General features: G+C 38.9%; 1 protein-coding gene across 7 annotated transcripts in view; it reads right to left on the reverse strand.

Moving 5' to 3' along the window:
• The window catches only part of LOC128697766 (pleckstrin homology domain-containing family G member 5), a 1,323,529-nt gene that overhangs the window by 217,217 nt on the left and 1,086,214 nt on the right, over positions 1 to 20,098 (reverse strand). For all 7 annotated transcript variants that reach the window (XM_070099656.1, XM_070099655.1, XM_070099658.1 and 4 more), the window contains one exon: positions 7,870 to 7,994. In XM_070099656.1, coding sequence (XP_069955757.1) covers positions 7,870 to 7,994 — 125 coding nt within the window. The remainder of the gene's footprint in view (positions 1 to 7,869; positions 7,995 to 20,098) is intronic.

Consider the following 20,098-nt stretch of genomic DNA (forward strand, 5'->3'; position numbering starts at 1 on the left):
TTTTTAAACCTACCCCATACCTCTTCGACCCCATTGCCTATGCTCTCATTAGCCCATCTATCCTCCAATAGCTGTTTATATCTTACCCTAACTGCCTCCTCTTTTAGTTTATAAACCTTCACCTCTCTCTTCCCTGATGCTTCTATTCTCCTTGTATCCCATCTACCTTTTACTCTCAGTGTAGCTACAACTAGAAAGTGATCTGATATATCTGTGGCCCCTCTATAAACATGTACATCCTGAAGTCTACTCAACAGTCTTTTATCTACCAATACATAATCCAACAAACTACTGTCATTTCGCCCTACATCATATCTTGTATACTTATTTATCCTCTTTTTCTTAAAATATGTATTACCTATAACTAAACCCCTTTCTATACAAAGTTCAATCAAAGGGCTCCCATTATCATTTACACCTGGCACCCCAAACTTACCTACCACACCCTCTCTAAAAGTTTCTCCTACTTTAGCATTCAGGTCCCCTACCACAATTACTCTCTCACTTGGTTCAAAGGCTCCTATACATTCACTTAACATCTCCCAAAATCTCTCTCTCTCCTTTGCATTCCTCTCTTCTCCAGGTGCATACACGCTTATTATGACCTACTTTTCGCATCCAACCTTTACTTTAATCCACATAATTCTTGAATTTACACATTCATATTCTCTTTTCTCCTTCCATAACTGATCCTTCAACATTACTGCTACCCCTTCCTTTGCTCTAACTCTCTCAGATACTCCAGATTTAATCCCATTTATTTCCCCCCACCGAAACTCCCCTACCCCTTTCAGCTTTGTTTCGCTTAGGGCCAGGACAGCCAACTTCTTTTCATTCATAACATCAGCAATCATCGGTTTCTTGTCATCCGCACTACATCCACGCACATTCAAGCATCCCAGTTTTATAAAGTTTTTCTTCTCTTTTTTAGTAAAAGTCTACAGGAGGGGTTACTAGCCCATTGCTCCCGGCATTTTAGTCGCCCCATACGACACGCATGGCTTACGTAGGAAAGATTCTTTTCCACTTCCCCATGAACAATAGAATATATATATATATATATATATATATATATATATATATATATATATATATATATATATATATATATATATATATATATATATATACATGTCGTGCCGAACAGGCAGAACTTGCGATCTTTGCTTAAATAGCAACGCTCATCTTGCCATATAGGACAAGCGAAAATTTGTGTATGCAATAATTTCGCCAAAATCATTTTCAACCTAACGAAAAAAAATTATTTTACTGTGTTTGTTTAGTATTAAATTATTGTAAACAAATCTAAAATATATTTAGTTAGGTTAGGCTAAAATAAATTGCTCTTGTTATAATAAGGTTAGGTCAGTTTTCTAAGATTCGTTTGGTGCAAAATTAAAAAATTTTACATTAACATTAATGAAAAAAAATATATCTTTAAACGTATAAGAGAAAATTTTAGAAAGGACTTAATTTTAAACGAGTTCTTGCCAATTGAACAGTTTTACATATTCGGCACCACACACACACATTATATATATATATATATATATATATATATATATATATATATATATATATATATATATATATATATATATATATATATATATATATATATATATATTAATATTAACAAGTCGGCCGTCTCCCACCGAGGCAGGGTGACCCAAAAAGAAAGAAAATACTTTCATCATTCAACACTTTCACCTCACTCACACATAATCAGTGTTTTTGCAGAGGTGCTCAGAACACAACAGTTTAAAAGCATATACGTATAAAGATACACAACATATCCCTCCAAACTGCTAATATCCCGAACCCCTCCTTTAGAGTGCAGACATTGTACTTCCCATTTCCAGGACCCAGTCTGGCTATATAAAAATAACCGGTTTCCCTGAATCCCTGCTCACACTCAAACAGATCATCAGGTCCCAAATACCATTCGTCTCCATTCACCCCTATCTAACACGCTTATGCACGCCTACTGGAAGTCCAAGCCCCTCGCCCACAAAACCTCCCTTACCCCTTGCTTCCAACCTTTTCGAGGACGACCCCTACCCCGCCTTCCTTCACCTACAGATTTATACGCTCTCCATGTCATTCTACTTTGATCCATTCTCTCTAAATGACCAAACCACCTCAACAACCCCTCTTCAGCCCTCTGACTAATACTTTTATTAACTCCACACCTTCTCCTAATTTCCACACTCCGAATTTTCTGCATAATATTTAGACCACACATTGCCCTTAAACAGGACATCTCCACTGCCTCCAACCGTCTCCTCGCTGCTGCATTTACCACCCAAGCTTCACACCCATATAAGAGTGTTGGTACTACTATACTTTCATACATTCCCTTCTTTGCCTCCATAGATAACGTTTTTTGTCTCCACATATACCTAAACGCACCATTCACCTTTTTTCCCTCATCAATTCTATGATTAACCTCATCCTTCATAAATCCATCATCTGACACGTCAACTCCCAAGTATCTGAAAACATTCACTTCTTCCATACTCCTCCTCCCCAATTTGATATCCAATTTTTCTTTAAATCATTTGATACCCTCATCACCTTACTCTTTTCTATGTTCACTTTCAACTTTCTACCTTTACACACTCTCCGAAACTCATCCACTAACCTTTGCAATTTTTCTTTAGAATCTCCCATAAGCACAGTATCATCAGCACAAAGCAGCTGTGTCAATTCCCATTTTGTAATTAATTCCCCATAATTTAATCCCACCCCTCTCCCGAACACCCTAGCATTTACTTCTTTTACAACCCCATCTATAAATATATTAAACAACCATGGTGACATTACACATCCCTGTCTAAGACCTACTTTTACCGGGAAGTAGTCTCCCTCTCTTCTACACACCCTAACCTGAGCCTCACTATCCTCATAAAAACTCTTTACAGCATTTAATAACTTACCACCTATTCCATATACTTGCAACATCTGCCACATTGCTCCCCTATCCACTGTATCATATGCCTTTTCTAAATCCATAAATGCAATAAAAACTTCCCTACCTTTATATACTGTTCACATATATGCTTCAATGTAAACACTTGATCTACACATCCCCTACCCACTCTGAAACCTCCTTGCTCATCCGCAATCCTACATTCTGTCTTACCTCTAATTCTTTCAATTATTACCCTACCGTACACTTTTCTTGGTATACTCAGTAAACTTATTCCTTTATAACTTTTACAATCTCTTTTGCCCCCTGCCAATCCCTAGGTACCTTCCCCTCTTTCATACATTTATTAAACAAAAATACCAACCACTCCAACACTATATCCCCCCCAGCTTTTGACATTTCTGTCATGATCCCATCAGTTCCAGCTGCTTTGCCCCCTTTCATTCTACGTAATGCCTCACGTACCTCCCCCACACTTACATTCTGCTCTTCTTCACTCCTAAAAGATGGTATACCTCCCTGGCCAGTGCATGAAATTACCGCCTCCCTTTCTTCCTCAACATTTAAAAGTTCCTCAAAATATTCTCGCCATCTACCTAATACCTCCCTCTCCCTATCTACTAACTCCCCTACTCTGTTCTTAACTGACAAATCCATACTTTCCCTAGGCTTTCTTAACTTGTTTAACTCGCTCCAAAAATTTTTCTTATTTTCATTAAAATTTCTTGACATTGCCTCTCCCACTCTATCATCTGCTCTCCTTTTGCACACTCTCACCACTCTCTTCACCTTTCTTTTACTCTCCATATACTCTCTCTCTCTCTCTCTCTCTCTCTCTCTCTCTCTCTCTCTCTCTCATATATATATATATATATATATATATATATATATATATATATATATATATATATATATTATAATTATATAATATATATTATATATATATAATATATATTATATATATATAATATATATATTATATATATATTATATATATGTAATATATATTATATATATGTAATATATATTATATATATGTAATATATTATATATATGTAATATATATTATATATATGTAATATATATTATATATATGTAATATATATTATATATATGTAATATATATTATATGTAATATATATTATATATAATATATATTATATATAATATATATTATATATATTACATATATTTTATATATAATATATATATATATATATTTATATATATTTATATATATATATTTATATATATATATTATATATAATATATATTATATATATATATTATATATATATTATATAATATATATTATATATAATATATATTATAATATATATTATATATATATATAATATATATTATATATAATATATATTATATATATTATATATTATATATATTATATATAATATATATTATATATAATATTTATTATATATTATATATTATATATAATATAATATTATATTATATATAATATATATTATATATTATATATAATATTATATTATATATTATATATAATATAATATTATATATAATATATAATATATATTATATATAATATAATATTATATTATATATAATATAATATATATTATATAATATATATATATATATATATATATATATTTAATATATATATATATATATATATATATATATATATATATTATATATATATATTATACATTATATATATATTATATATCATATATATTATACATTATATATATATATATATATATATATATATATATATATATATATATATATATATATATATAATTAGAATGTTTTAACGGAGTCGTCCAATTAATGAACAATTAAAAATATAACTTATATCTCTATAAATTGCAATTAAAATTGTCTACCATGTAATTAAATTTGGACGCCAAAACGGGCATAAAAATGCGTTGATTTTTGCCCCCGACAAATGAGGGTATTAAGATGATTTTTTCCAAACATTCCAATTCAAACATTAATTTAATGTCAAGTTTTGATGTCCGATTCCGTGGCAAACTCTTCCCACCTTCTTCCACTGTTATAACCATCACCATCGTAACAATCTGTAACAATATTACAGCAACAATACAGTACTCGTGTTCCCACCATGTAACTATAGAATAGCAGCATACTGCTGGTGTTCCCATCATGTAACTACAACATCAACACAGTACTAGTGTTCCCATGTAACAACACAATAGTGTTGGTGTTCCCACCATGAAATCATCCATGTTCTGTATGTGACATGGCCCGCCATACTGCAGGTCAAGCAGTATTAACAATCTTATACACATTGCCATGCCTCTTTTAAGACTTACTCTAATCCTTGCAAGTCTTGGCGATGGTCACTTGTGCTACTGGGTCTAGAAATCGACTTTGTAATACGCCAGAGTAGGTAGGAGGTTAGTAGAGAACAACTCGCGAGAGGATTCTCACACAACTTTTCGGACCTTTCTTGGACCACTGTCAAATCACAACTAGAGCATGAAAAGTAATGAAGGCTAAAGGACCAGCCATGATATTATGAATGTTTTATTCTTCCTAGACAGCAACCATCCTGGGAGATACTACGGCCCTGTCAAATGAGTGTAAATGATAAATTGTTAGAAATATCACCCTGGCGTAACGCTTAACGTACTGTAGCTTACTGCTTGTGTGAATGTGTGCACTATTCATGTACGTATAGGGTAAATACCAGTAGTGCCACCTGAGACGATACCTTGTATCCAGGGGTCGTCTTGGAGATTCAGTTCCTCACGAGCCTAAGGCTGGCTTTGCTGTAAACTGTATGTAAAAACTCCACACAGAATTTGCTAGGCTGGAATGCGCACTTGACAACCTGGTGGAACAGGCACACATCGTCCGACAACTCTATTCGAAAACGTTTCGCCAACCAATGATTTTTTTTTCAATTCCATAGGAAGACAGCAGAAGATGAGGTATGTAATCCCTCAGTTTTACAGAATATACAAAAGACAGTTTAAGGTAAACTAGCTCGTTTGTCAGTCTTGTATAACTATACACAGAAGATAGTGGAAATGAGGTAATAAGTCCATTAGCCTTGCAGAACTATGCACGGGAGACAGTGAAAGATGAGGTATTCAGTCCTTCAGCATCTTCATCCTGATTACTCTTTCACGATGGTCATCCTGAGAATGACTAAATTCAGATCGGATAATTCAGATCTGATACTATTCCAACATTGGGGATCATACGAGTTTATCAAACAGGTTTATCGATTTATTAACACAACTTCACACGGATGGATGTTCAGTAAAGTTAAGGGTAAAACCGCATGATAAAGTCACGCAATAACAAAACTTCAGTAATATAGAATAGGGCAGCATGACACTGGCGGTGTACTCATCATGTAACTAATTTATAATTGGACAGCCGCACACTGGATGTAAGTCTGCCAGATAGACCTCCCAGAGCCTGCCATGGGAAGGGGGGTGTACACCCTGTGCTTGCCAGGGTGTTGTACACCCTGTGCTTGCCAGGGTGTTGTACACCCTGTGCTTGCCAGGGTGTTGTACACCCTGTGCTTGCCAGGGTGTTGTACATTTTGTGCCTGCCAGGGTGTTGTACACCCTGTGCCTGCCAGGGTGTTGTACACACTGTGCCTGCCAGGGTGTTGTACACACTGTGCCTGCCAGGGTGTTGTACACCCTATGCTTGCCAGGGTGTTGTACACCCTGTGCTTGCCAGGGTGTTGTACACCCTGTGCCTGCCAGGGTGTTGTACACCCTGTGCCTGCCAGGGTGTTGTACACCCTATGCTTGCCAGGGTGTTGTACACCCTGTGCTTGCCAGGGTGTTGTACACCCTGTGCTTGCCAGGGTGTTGTACACCCTGTGCTTGCCAGGGTGTTGTACACCCTGTGCTTGCCAGGGTGTTGTACACCCTGTGCTTGCCAGGGTGTTGTACACCCTGTGCTTGCCAGGGTGTTGTACACCCTGTGCTTGCCAGGGTGTTGTACACACTGTGCCTGCCAGGGTGTTGTACACCCTATGCTTGCCAGGGTGTTGTACACCCTGTGCTTGCCAGGGTGTTGTACACCCTATGCTTGCCAGGGTGTTGTATACACTGTGCCTGCCAGGGTGTTGTACACCCTATGCTTGCCAGGGTGTTGTACACCCTGTGCTTGCCAGGGTGTTGTACACCCTGTGCTTGCCAGGGTGTTGTACACCCTGTGCTTGCCAGGGTGTTGTACACCCTGTGCCTGCCAGGGTGTTGTACACCCTGTGCTTGCCAGGGTGTTGTACACCCTGTGCTTGCCAGGGTGTTGTACACCCTGTGCTTGCCAGGGTGTTGTACACCCTGTGCTTGCCAGGGTGTTGTATACACTGTGCCTGCCAGGGTGTTGTACACCCTATGCTTGCCAGGGTGTTGTACACCCTGTGCTTGCCAGGGTGTTGTACACCCTGTGCTTGCCAGGGTGTTGTATACACTGTGCCTGCCAGGGTGTTGTACACCCTATGCTTGCCAGGGTGTTGTACACCCTGTGCTTGCCAGGGTGTTGTACACCCTGTGCTTGCCAGGGTGTTGTACACCCTGTGCTTGCCAGGGTGTTGTATACACTGTGCTTGCCAGGGTGTTGTACACCCTGTGCTTGCCAGGGTGTTGTACACCCTGTGCCTGCCAGGGTGTTGTACATTTTGTGCCTGCCAGGGTGTTGTACATTTTGTGCCTGCCAGGGTGTTGTACACCCTGTGCCTGCCAGGGTGTTGTACATTTTGTGCCTGCCAGGGTGTTGTACACCCTGTGCTTGCCAGGGTGTTGTACACCCTGTGCTTGCCAGGGTGTTGTACACCCTGTGCTTGCCAGGGTGTTGTACACCCTGTGCCTGCCAGGGTGTTGTACACCCTGTGCCTGCCAGGGTGTTGTACACCCTGTGCCTGCCAGGGGGATGGAGTCATTGGTACCTACCTCTGACCCTGAGAGTCTTGCCTCCCAGTACATAGGTGTCAGTGTTGAGGGGTAGCGGGGTGCGCGAACCATCAGGAAACACTTGTATCCCCGTCGTCTCCACACCCCGCCGCTCCAATACATCTCTGTCAACAAACAAAACACAAATTACTAAGACAATTATGTAAACATCATGAATAACAAAAAAATAACAACCAATTACACTGGCCAACAATGGTTTCTGTTCACGCTTAAAAACGACGTGAAACCACTGGGACGCTGAATTAAAATCTGGAAACAGTTTTGCTCCAGCATGTATAGTTCCTGTGAAACAATTCCACAGCGACTGATTTTACCAAGAGGAGAGATATCAAGGTAACCTAAGGATCATTTTGGTGGTCGACTACTGCTGGACACTGGTACCAGAGAACCATGTGAAAAAGCTTGAGAACCGTGATGTAAATGTTTATATATATATATATATATATATATATATATATATATATATATATATATATATATATATATATATATATATATATATATATATATATATATATATATACACAGGTGATCTTAATGCAGAATAAGTCATATGGGGATGGTAATCTTTAGCTCTAGATCTTTCGCACTCTCATGCATCATCAGGAGCTATACAACACTGCAATACTAGTAACAGAAATGAGAAATATAACGACATATACTTAAATCACAACCTATGGTGACAAGTTTATGAAATTTTATATATAACCAAAAATGGCTGCAGAAACCGTGTTTAAATCTGGACTCAAAATTCGTCCGCTTTTTCCTCAAGAGTTGCCATTCCTTTATATCCGCACGCCGCCACGCGCACATTCTGTCAAGGAAAACGGTGATATTACTTCGTAAATTATTCAAAAGGTTAGGTAAATAATGTTATTTTTCTTTACGTAAAATTCAACAAGATTTGATTGGGCTGCTATGCAAGTTTCAGTGGATAAAGCTAATTCATTTGCTTGTCTAAAAATTTGCCTAACAGCATTTCGCTTTTTTCTTGGTCGGGAAGGCAATAGTTTGAACAGATAATTCAGTTCATTTTTTATATAAATGATGGTCACTTTTTACCATCTTCTGATAAAATCAGTTTAGCATGTATCAGAATATGTAACTACAACACCCCCACAAATTGTAGCTACAGCACCCCACACCTTGTAACAGCACCCCACACCCTGTAGCTACAGCAAGCCACACCTTGTAACAGCACCCCACACCTTGTAGCTACAGCACCCCACACCTAGTAACAGCAACCCACACCTTGTAGCTACAGCACGCCACACCTTGTAGCTACACCTTGTAGCCACACCTTGTAGCTACAGCACCCCACACCTTGTAGCTACAGCACGCCACGCCTTGTAGCTACAGCACGCCACGCCTTGTAGCTACAGCACGCCACGCCTTGTAGCTACAGCACCCGACACCTTGTAGCTACAACAACCCACACCTTGTAATCACAGCACCCCATACCTTGTAATCACAGCACCCCATACCTTGTAATCAAACACCCTACACCTTGTAATCATAGCACCCCACACCTTGTAGCTACAGCACCCCACACATTGTAACCACAACACCCCACACATTGTAACCACAACACCCCACACCTTGTAACAGCACCCCCACACCTTTTAACCACAACTTTTAACGAGAGGGCGGATATCATTTATTCAGGCTTCATTGACCAGTCATGTCACTACAGTATTCATTAATGATCCGGCTAGTCATCAAGCAGTCAACACAATATTTTGAGACACAGACAGACATTATCTCTGGTCAGGTCGCAGGTCTGCTCGACGAATGTCGTTGAGGTCAGGTCAAAAATCATTACCTAGATCTAGAATATTTTAATCAGGGTGTAGCACTTAACCTGTATTTGGTCATAGAGTGCCTGAGAAAATGGGAGGCACTCAGGACTGATCCGAGGAATGTGATACGTCCAGTTCCTCGAGCCTGAGGCACTGACCCCTTCCTACAAAAACTGACGGACCGATCACATCAAAATTACTACTACTACCACTGTCTCCAGTGGTATATTCTCGCGTATACGACTGAAGAAGCCTCTTGTACAGGAGTGACGCTCCAGCAATAAAGTTACATATAAGGGTTCACTGATAACTATAATTTAATCGAACTAAGCGCTAAACCTGAAGGAGATAATCCCTGGTAGAGTAGCGCGTGACGTCGGTGTATTTAGGATGTCTCCATGACAACCAGTGGATTGGTCATCCAAGAGCGAGACCAGAGGACTATCTCTAATAGGCTGTGACGCTGGAAACTGCAATAATGCCCAATGTGAGGCAGTACGAGCAGGACTGTTAATTTCACGTTAAGCGCTAAACCCATGTGGGTCATTCAGCACAAGACTGGTGGATGCTTGATCCTCCGTCTGCTGAACACGCGACATAAGCTTCCTATTTGTGCTCACCTATGCCAGTGTAAGCAGGAACTTTGCTCTTAGTGACTCAGACATCCTCAGAAGCTTACGTAATTATATATTCTGTATAATACTTTAGATTCGCACCTATGAACTCAGACAAACGAGACACGAGTGTATACATGTAACTGACAATACTGTGGGGTTAAAAATACTCAGAAGCTTAATATCTGGGATACTCGACCGACTCTCTCCTTGGACTCGCCTAGGCTGATTATCAGAGTCAAGGACTCACTGCCGTGAATACAGTTTCTTGGTAATTTGGCACAAGAGAATCCTGGCCAGTTATTACCGCAAAGTAAATCCCATTTTCGCTCAACTCGTCAAGTACGAAGATAACCATGCTAGAGGGGTAAAAATATTAAGGTCATCACAGGAGCCTAGCACTGCGTGGTTCCCATTTACCGTCTAGAAGTACCTCAAGAACTGTCCAAAGAGAACAAAACCATCTAGGTCACATTCTAGGAAGCCAGCCTACATCAAAACACGAAATGGGGTTGGAAACCATTCACTTCATCTGCCCCGAAGACCATGGCGTAAACAGGGTTGCCATATATATTCCTGGAGAGTGTTTCGGGGTTCAACGTCCCCCAGGCCCTGTCTATAACCAGATCTCACGGTGGATAAGGGCCTGATAAACGAGGTTGTTACTGGCGGCCGCACGTGAACCGACGTACGAACCACAGGCCGGCTGGTCAGGTACTGAATTTAGGTGCCTGTCCAGCTCTCTCTTGACAACAGCTGAGAGTCTATTAATAATCCCCTTTATGTATGCTGGGAGGCAGTTGAAAAGTCATGAGCCCCTGACACTTATGTTCTCTCTCAGGGTACTCATAGCACCCCTCGTGTATGATAAATCTGAAATATACAGCACAGGCTCAGCTTCATCACAGCAGGGATTCAGGAAAAGCTCACCGGATTCAGTCTTTTCACAGGGTTATTGTGTCAAGTCCCAGTGCAAAGCCATATCCCCAGATGAACAAGGTCTTCTACCAGGAGCAGCAGGGAAGGGCAGGCCGAGTTGTAGATGTGGCAGTCATACTCCAGGCACGAGGTGGCCTGGAGCATGATCCGTCCATACGCTTCCCAGACATGACCAAGATATCTAACATCCACCAAGGAGAACAGGGAAAGAAAAGGGGAGGAGGGGAAACAGGGAGGAGGGCACATACATTGGAAGGAAATAAAAGGACGAAATAAAGAATGGGAGGAAACAGTAAGGTAACTGGTTGAATGGAGGGAAAACTTTCAGTAGTACAATTCACAAATTACTAGTCATAGGGTTAATCAAAGGTTTTTCGCAGAATAAATACACTACTACTCATTTCAGAAACTGTTACCAACACAAGTATGCAGCAAAAGGACCACTGTCTTAGTATCATCAAGAACTGAGACTACCAGAACCAAGGCATCGACACTTTACAGATAACTTAAACACAATATAAAGAAAAAAATCAGACGCAGTCCCAATCATATACAGAAATCAATACAAGCCAGAGGATACACGTCATAAACAAGAGTCGGCAGCGGCCAGTATCCGGAGGGAAGATGTAAACAAATTACAATAATTATATATATAGTATATGTGTGCCGAATACGTAAAACTTGATATTTTGGCTGAAATAGCAACGCACTTCTTGCTAAACAGGGCAAGCAAAAATTTGTGTATGCAATAATTTCGCAAAAATCATTCTGAACCTAACGAAAAACAAATATATTTCACTGTTTGTTTATTGTTAAATTATTGTAAACTTGTATAAAATATGTTTAGTTGGATTAGGCTAAATTAAATTGCGCTTGCTATATTAAGGTTAGGTAAGTTTCTTAAGGTTCTTTTGGCACAAAATCATTGATTTTTATATTAACATAAATAAAAAAAAACTTCTTTAAATGTGTAAGAGAAAACTTAAGAAAGGACTTCCTTTAAATGACTTCTTGCTAACTTACCAGTTTTACTTATTCGGCACGACATATATACATACATACACATACACACACACACATATATATATATATCTTTCAAAATAACCACTGTGAACAAACAGTGAATTTCCAAGCAATTTCGTGATTTCTCACATTATCAATGAACTGCAAAAATAATAGGACATCAGAAAGTTTATAAGGCTGAGATTATACTTCAAATATGACCTGATACCCGACCCAGCACGCTGAACGTGGGAGTGTAGCAAAGATTTGGACAGGGTCACATGTGAAGTACAATTTGTGAGTGACATGTCAGGCATAGCTAAAATTCCTCACAAATTCTATCATAAATAAATCTAATTTACATAGCCTTGAACTAATATTCATATTAAAATTAATATATTTTTTTTATTAAACTTGATTCGATTATATATCTCTCAACTATGGACTTGCAGTGCCCTAGAGAGACTTCACAGATAGTTAAACTAAGATTCAGTCACTCTTGAATCTTGTTACCTGCAGGTATCATTTTATTCACATTTTGCCAGCGTTAGCCCTATGATGTTGCCAAAGCTAATCCACACGGCTGAACTGCCATTTTAGCTAATTGTTGAACAAATTCCTCCTCTCGAACCGTGTTAGTGCTTACTCGAGTTTCCACAGGTACTGGCAGCCTCGAACTCCAGAAGACCCAACCAGCAGTTTACTAAATTTCTGATTTATGTGCTGACCAAGTTTGCCTTGGCTGTTCCTTTGAATATACCTTGGAAATTTTCCTTGAATGCAAACTGGATATCTCCTTAAATATTCCTTGAATGTTCTCTGAATATTCCAAATATTCCTTGAATGTTCTCTGAATATTCCAAGTATTATTTGAATGTTCTCTGAATATTCCAAGTATTCCTCGAATGTTTTCTAAATATTCCAAGTATTCCTCGAATGCTCTCTGAATATTCCAAGTACTCCTTAAATGTTCACTGAACATTCCACGCAAATTCTCTCTCAATATTCCCTGAAACTTCCCCATCTAATACTCTGCGAATGTTCCCCGAATATTACACCTAATATTCCTGAAAATGTTCCCTTGACATCAGTACTTCATGATGATCTTTACGTACGTTCTCAGATGACAAAATTTCCAAAGGTTTTTTAAATCCACTTTGATATTTAAAAAATTATATTCGTTGAGATATATCCTTAATGTTCCTAACATGGGATACTATGTTCCTTACATGGTAATACAATGTTCCTTGGAAATAAATGGTATAAAATACCGACACAATGGAAATATAAACACATGCAGTATAATGTGATCCTTTATTGACTACGTTTCGCCCACACAGTGAGCTTTTTCAAGTCACAAACAGATCTACCTGGGGTGGAAGGGACGCGAGTATTTATAGTCAGGTTCAGAATGCTGAGGTCAGGTGGAGAATGCTGCATCTGATGATGTACCGAGTGGGGTTATAGAGTCTAAAATCTTGGGTAGCTTGGAAAGGAGATTGGATAAGTTTGTGAGCAGACCTTCTACAGTGTTCTTATGTGGGATAGCGATGAAGAAGTTTCTTGGCAAGTGGTTCAGCTATGTTATAGAAGCCACTATTCTGGTTGAAGTTGTCGGATATAGAAATAAGTGATGATTCCAGGATTCTTCGGTACTGAGTGTTGTCTTCTGTGGCGATAAGTCTTGAGTTTCTGTAGTTTATCAAGTGGTTGTGTGAATTACGGTGTTGTACACAGGTATTCTTTGTGTCATCAGACCTGCTTACGTACTGGTGTTCTGAAATACGTGTTTGGAGGTCCCTTGATGTTTCGCCCACGTATAATTTTGTTGCAGTCATTACAAGGGATTATGTGTACCCCCGCAGAGGGTGGAAGCTTGTCCTGTCTATCACTGGTAATGTCCTTGATGGTCGTGGTTGTGGAGATAGATACTTGGAATGAGGTATTGTAAAAGATGTTGGAAACGTGTTTGGCAATGGAGTTGGTGGGGAGGACTATGTATCTCTTCTCGGTAATGTCTTCTCTGGGTGTGTTGAAGATGTTTAATGCCCGTCGTCTGCAGTCTCTGATGAAGCGACGAGGATAGTGGAGTTTAGAAAATACTTGTTCAATTATCGTGCATTCTTCTTCAAGAAACTCATTGCTGCAGATTCTGAGTGCACGCAGGAAGAAGCATACGACGGGCATTAAACATCTTCAACACACCCAGAGAAGACACTGCCGAGAAGAGATACATAGTCCTCCCCACCAACTCCATTGCCAAACACGTTTCCAACATCTTTTCCAATACCTCATTCCAAGTATCTACCTCCACAACCACGACCATCAAGGACATTACCAGTGATAGACAGGACAAGCTTCCACCCTCTGCGGGGGTATACATAATCCCTTGTAATGACTGCAACAAAATTATACGTGGGCGAAACATCAAGGGACCTCCAAACACGTATTTCAGAACACACGTACGTAAGCAGGTCTGATGACACAAAGAATGCCTGTGTACAACACCGTAATTCACACAACCACTTGATAAACTACAGAAACTCAAGACTTATCGCCACAGAAGACAACACTCAATACCGAAGAATCCTGGAATCATCACTTATTTCTATATCCGACAACTTCAACCAGAATAGTGGCTTCTATAACATAGCTGAACCACTTGCCAAGAAACTTCTTCATCGCTATCCCACATAAGAACATAGGAATGGAAGAACACTGTAGAAGGTCTGCTCACAAACTTATCCAATCTCCTTTCCAAGCTACCCAAGATTTTAGACTCTATAACCCTACTCGGTACATCATCAGATGCAGCATTCTCCACCTGACCTCAGCATTCTGAACCTGACTATAAATACTCGCGTCCCTTCCACCCCAGGTAGATCTGTTTGTGGGCGAAACGTAGTCAATAAAGGATCACATTATACTGCATATGTGTTTATATTTCCACAATGTTCCTTACATGGTAATACAATGTTCCTTACATGGAATACAATGTTCCTTACATGGTAATACAATGTTCCATACATGGTAATACAATGTTCCTTATATGGTAATACAATGTTCCTTTCATGGTAATACAATGTTCCTTAAATTGTAATACAATGTTCCTTACATGGAATACAATGTTCCTTACATGGTAATACAATGTTCCTTACATGGTAATACAATGTTCCTTAAATGGTAATACAATGTTCCTTATATGGTAACACAATGTTCCTTACATGGAATACAATGTTCCTTACATGGTAATACAATGTTCCTTACATGGTAATACAATGTTCCTTACATGGTAATACAATGCTCCTTAAATGGTAATACAATGTTCCTTAAATGGTAATACAATGTTCCTTAAATGGTAATACAATGTTCCTTATATGGTAACACAATGTTCCTTACATGGAATACAATGTTCCTTACATGGTAATACAATGTTCCTTACATGGTAATACAATGTTCCTTACATGGTAATACAATGTTCCTTACATGGAATACAATGTTCCTTACATGGTAATACAATGTTCCTTAAATGGTAATACAATGTTCCTTAAATGGTAATACAATGTTCCTTAAATGGTAATACAATGCTCCTTACATGTAATACAATGTTCCTTACATGGTAATACAATGTTCCTTATATGGTAATACAATATTCCTTTCATGGTAATACAATGTTCCTTAAATGGTAATACAATGTTCCTTTCATGGTAATACAATGTTCCTTAAATGGTAATACAATGTTCCTTACATGGAATACAATGTTCCTACATGGTAATACAATGTTCCTTACATGGTAATACAATGTTCCTTACATGGAATACAATGTTCCTTACATGGTAATACAATGTTCCTTATATGGTAATACAATGTTCCTTACATGGAATACAATGTTCCTTACATGGTAATACAATGTTCCTCATATGGTAATACAATGTTCCTTACATGGTAATACAATGTTCCTTAAATGGTAATACAATGTTCCTTAAATGGTAATACAATGTTCCTTATATGGTAATACAATGTTCCTTACATGGAATACAATGTCCTTACATGGAATACAATGTTCCTTACATGGTAATACAATGTTCCTTACATGGTAATACAATGTTCCTTTCATGGTAATACAATGTTCCTTAAATGGTAATACAATGTTCCTTATATGGTAATACAATGTTCCTTACATGGTAATACAATGTTCCTTATATGGTAATACAATGTTCCTTACATGGAATACAATGTTCCTTACATGGTAATACAATGTTCCTTACATGGTAATACAATGTTCCTTACATGGTAATACAATGTTCCTTATATGGTAATACAATGGAAGGTAATACAATATTCATCACATGGTAATACAATGGAAGGTAATACAATATTCCTCACAGGGTAATGCAATGGAAGGTAATACAATATTCCTCACATGGTAATACAATGGAAGGTAATACAATATTCCTCACATGGTAATAGAATGGAAGGTAATGCAATATTCCTCACATGGTAATACAATGGAAGGTAATACAATATTCCTCACATGGTAGTACAATGGAAGGTAATACAATATTCCTCACATGGTAATAGAATGGAAGGTAATACAATATTCCTCACATGGTAATACAATGGAAGGTAATACAATATTCCTCACATGGTAATACAATGGAAGGTAATACAATATTCCTCACATGGTAATACAATGGAAGGTAATACAATATTCCTCACATGGTAATAGAATGGAAGGTAATACAATATCCCTCACATGGTAATACAATATTCCTCACATGGTAATACAAAGGAAGGTAATACAATATCCCTCACATGGTAATACAATATTCCTCACATAGTAATACAATGGTAGGTAATACAATATTCCTGACATGGTAATACAATTGAAGGTAATACAATATTCATCACATGGTAATACAATGGTAGGTAATACAATATTCCTGACATGGTAATACAATTGAAGGTAATACAATATTCCTCACATGGTAATACAATATTCCGCACATGGTAATACAATGGTAGGTAATACAATATTCCTCACATGGTAATACAATGGAAGGTAATACTGACAATATGCAAACAAGAAAATAAAGGTTATAACATTGTAGTGTGAAGACGTTTCGTTCACCAGGGACATTATCAATTGATATAGTCCCTGGTGGGCGAAACATCTTAGCAATAAAATGCCATAACCTGCATCCTGTCTTGTGTGTGTCATGCATGATTATCTGGCGCTCCCCGCACTTTTCTCCCTGTTTCTCGTACGTTCCCGGCACAGGCCTTACGATATATTACCCATTTATTCTGAGTTGCAGGTATTATTCCCTACAACCCTCAACTCTCCGTTCAATATTTCCACACCACATACCACCATTTCTTTTCCCCTCCGCTCTCACCCCATCCCATATGCCTTCTCTAGTCATTTACTTCATCCTTCCACGCATTTATTTACCCTAACCTGTTCCATGACCCTACACCTTTTCCTTTACCATCCTTCATCCTCTCTCCTCCTCCTCTTCCATCACTTATCTAATTTTCCTTCACTCACATCCGCCTCTCGCTAATCATCTCCCCCCCCCCACACACACACACACTTCCCTCCAGCCTCCAGGCTAAGCGTCTGATTCAATTACCCTTATTAACCACCATCTTATCCCAGCAAATCAGTATTTAGGTTATCTTCTGAGGAAATTAGTGAGCCGCCTGCAGCATGGCCTCTCACAGAAGGTGTTTTTCAACTTAAGACTTACCTTTATAACACACAGCAATCTTTGAAGAGTTTCGAGAGTCTTTACTACTCTCGGAGCCCGGCCATGGGCCAGGCTCGTCTGGTGCAAGCGTAATTAAAAAAACGGAAAACGCGGTGATTAATTTCTAGTTTTGTCATATTTTACCGATTCTTAATTTCTCTAAAAAAAGACACACTGCAGAAAAACCTGGTACTGGGAAATTATAGGTCGGCTGGTAGCGCACTAAGCTCACACACTAAGGTCCGTGGTTCGATCCTCGGTACGTGTAGAAACACTGAACGTGTCTCCTTGAGACACCTGCTGTCATTGTTCATCTAGCGCTAAGTAGGTACCTGGGTGTTAGCCGACTGGTGTGGGTCGCATCCTGGGCACAAAACTGACCTAAGGTGTTGCCCGAAATGCTCTGCAAAACCAGGGGCTTTCTACATAGTATGTCACTGATGTCAGCTAGCCTGTATTATTATTATGTTTGTAGAGTGTTGCATAGGTTATGGTGATACCGACAAACTAGAAAAGGGCAATCGTATACAGTTCAGAACACTTATTAAAGGAAAGGGTTCCCCACGAGTGAATTTTCAGTGTTAGATCTGATGGAGATTGCAGGTAACCAGTGGTACAGGTGAGGTGAAGCCAAAGGTGTGTCAGGCTGCACCAAACTGGCTGAAAAAATACAACTGAGATGGGTTCTGTGAAGACCCTCGTGATAAAGATCTAGAGAGTTGATAATATCCCAATAAAAGCTCGTTCTGTACAGTGTCTTGTCTTCGGTCTTCACTATTCTCGACAGTACGCTATTGCCATTCATTATTTTTTCATGTTCATCTGTGTAAACATATATATATAAAAGCTCTCCTTCATAGGCTTATACCTATCTCCTATTCACCTTCATAGGCTTACTGTTTATCTGTCTTCCATTCGCCTTCAGAGATACAATTAGGGTACAGTGCCAACACCCCAAGTGTCTCCACTTGCTGTCAGCTGATACAATTAGGGTACAGTGCCAACACCCCAAGTGTCTCCACTTGCTGTCAGCTGATACAATTAGGGTACAGTGCCAACACCCCAAGTGTCTCCACTTGCTGTCAGCTGATACAATTAGGGTACAGTGCCAACACCCCAAGTGTCTCCACTTGCTGTCAGCTGAGGTAAAAAAATATGTGCCGAAACTGCAAGAGTAAAAGTGGACCACTTATCTCTGGCTGTGACGGCTATGTGGACGTGTGAGCCGCTAAAAGCACCAGCCTGGATGACCAGGCAGTCAGGAAATAAGGTAAGGAGAGGGAGCGCCTTGAAAGACTCATGAAAGAGGTGAATCACTAAGAGTGTTGTAAGTAACGCTCGTCTTAACCTGAACCAGATCTTAGGTGCAATTATATATATTTGAGCTCTCCGAAGTCAACAGTGCACACGGTCTCCGAAGTCAATAGTGCACATGGTATTTGAAGTCAATGGTGCACATGGTCAATCAAATCAATGGTGTACATAGTTTTTGAGATGACTAGTGCACACGGGTCGCTGATGCACACAGCAGTGCTCACTAACACCCCTCACACTGTGTTCACGTGTACCACTTTCCCATAGTATAATTTCTTACAAATTTATTGCTCAATTTATCTACGCTTTGTTCCGGTTATCACAGCTCTGTTTATCTATAATATATTGCATTATTCGTTTCTCCATTTCCGACATTTATCCAAACCTATCTCCTAGGCTTCACACTTAAATTTACTTTCTACTTTGCATAAGATCTTAATATCGGTAACATTGATCAGGTTATTTATTCCCTGTGGAAGTCATTTATGTAAATTGGCAACATTATCGCGGCAAGAACATTTCTCTCCGTCGTATCATTATTCATTTAAAACTACAAAGCATATCTAATTCCATCAATTTTATTTTTTATTATTCTCTAAGGGATTTTACCAGTCTTTATTAGACACAACACCCGTTAGCCGCAACAGATCTGGCCATGCAATGGCCGATGACAGGAAATCATACTTATATATCAGCCTGATGTGTTGAACAAGTGCAAGAGGCTTCGTCGCCTTTGTGTTTTTGTGACTTGTAAATGGTCCAAGTCGGACCAAAACGTCGTCGTGAG

Source organism: Cherax quadricarinatus, chromosome 68, assembly GCF_038502225.1.
Source record: "Cherax quadricarinatus isolate ZL_2023a chromosome 68, ASM3850222v1, whole genome shotgun sequence".
In the NCBI taxonomy this organism is placed as follows: Eukaryota; Metazoa; Arthropoda; class Malacostraca; order Decapoda; family Parastacidae; genus Cherax; species Cherax quadricarinatus.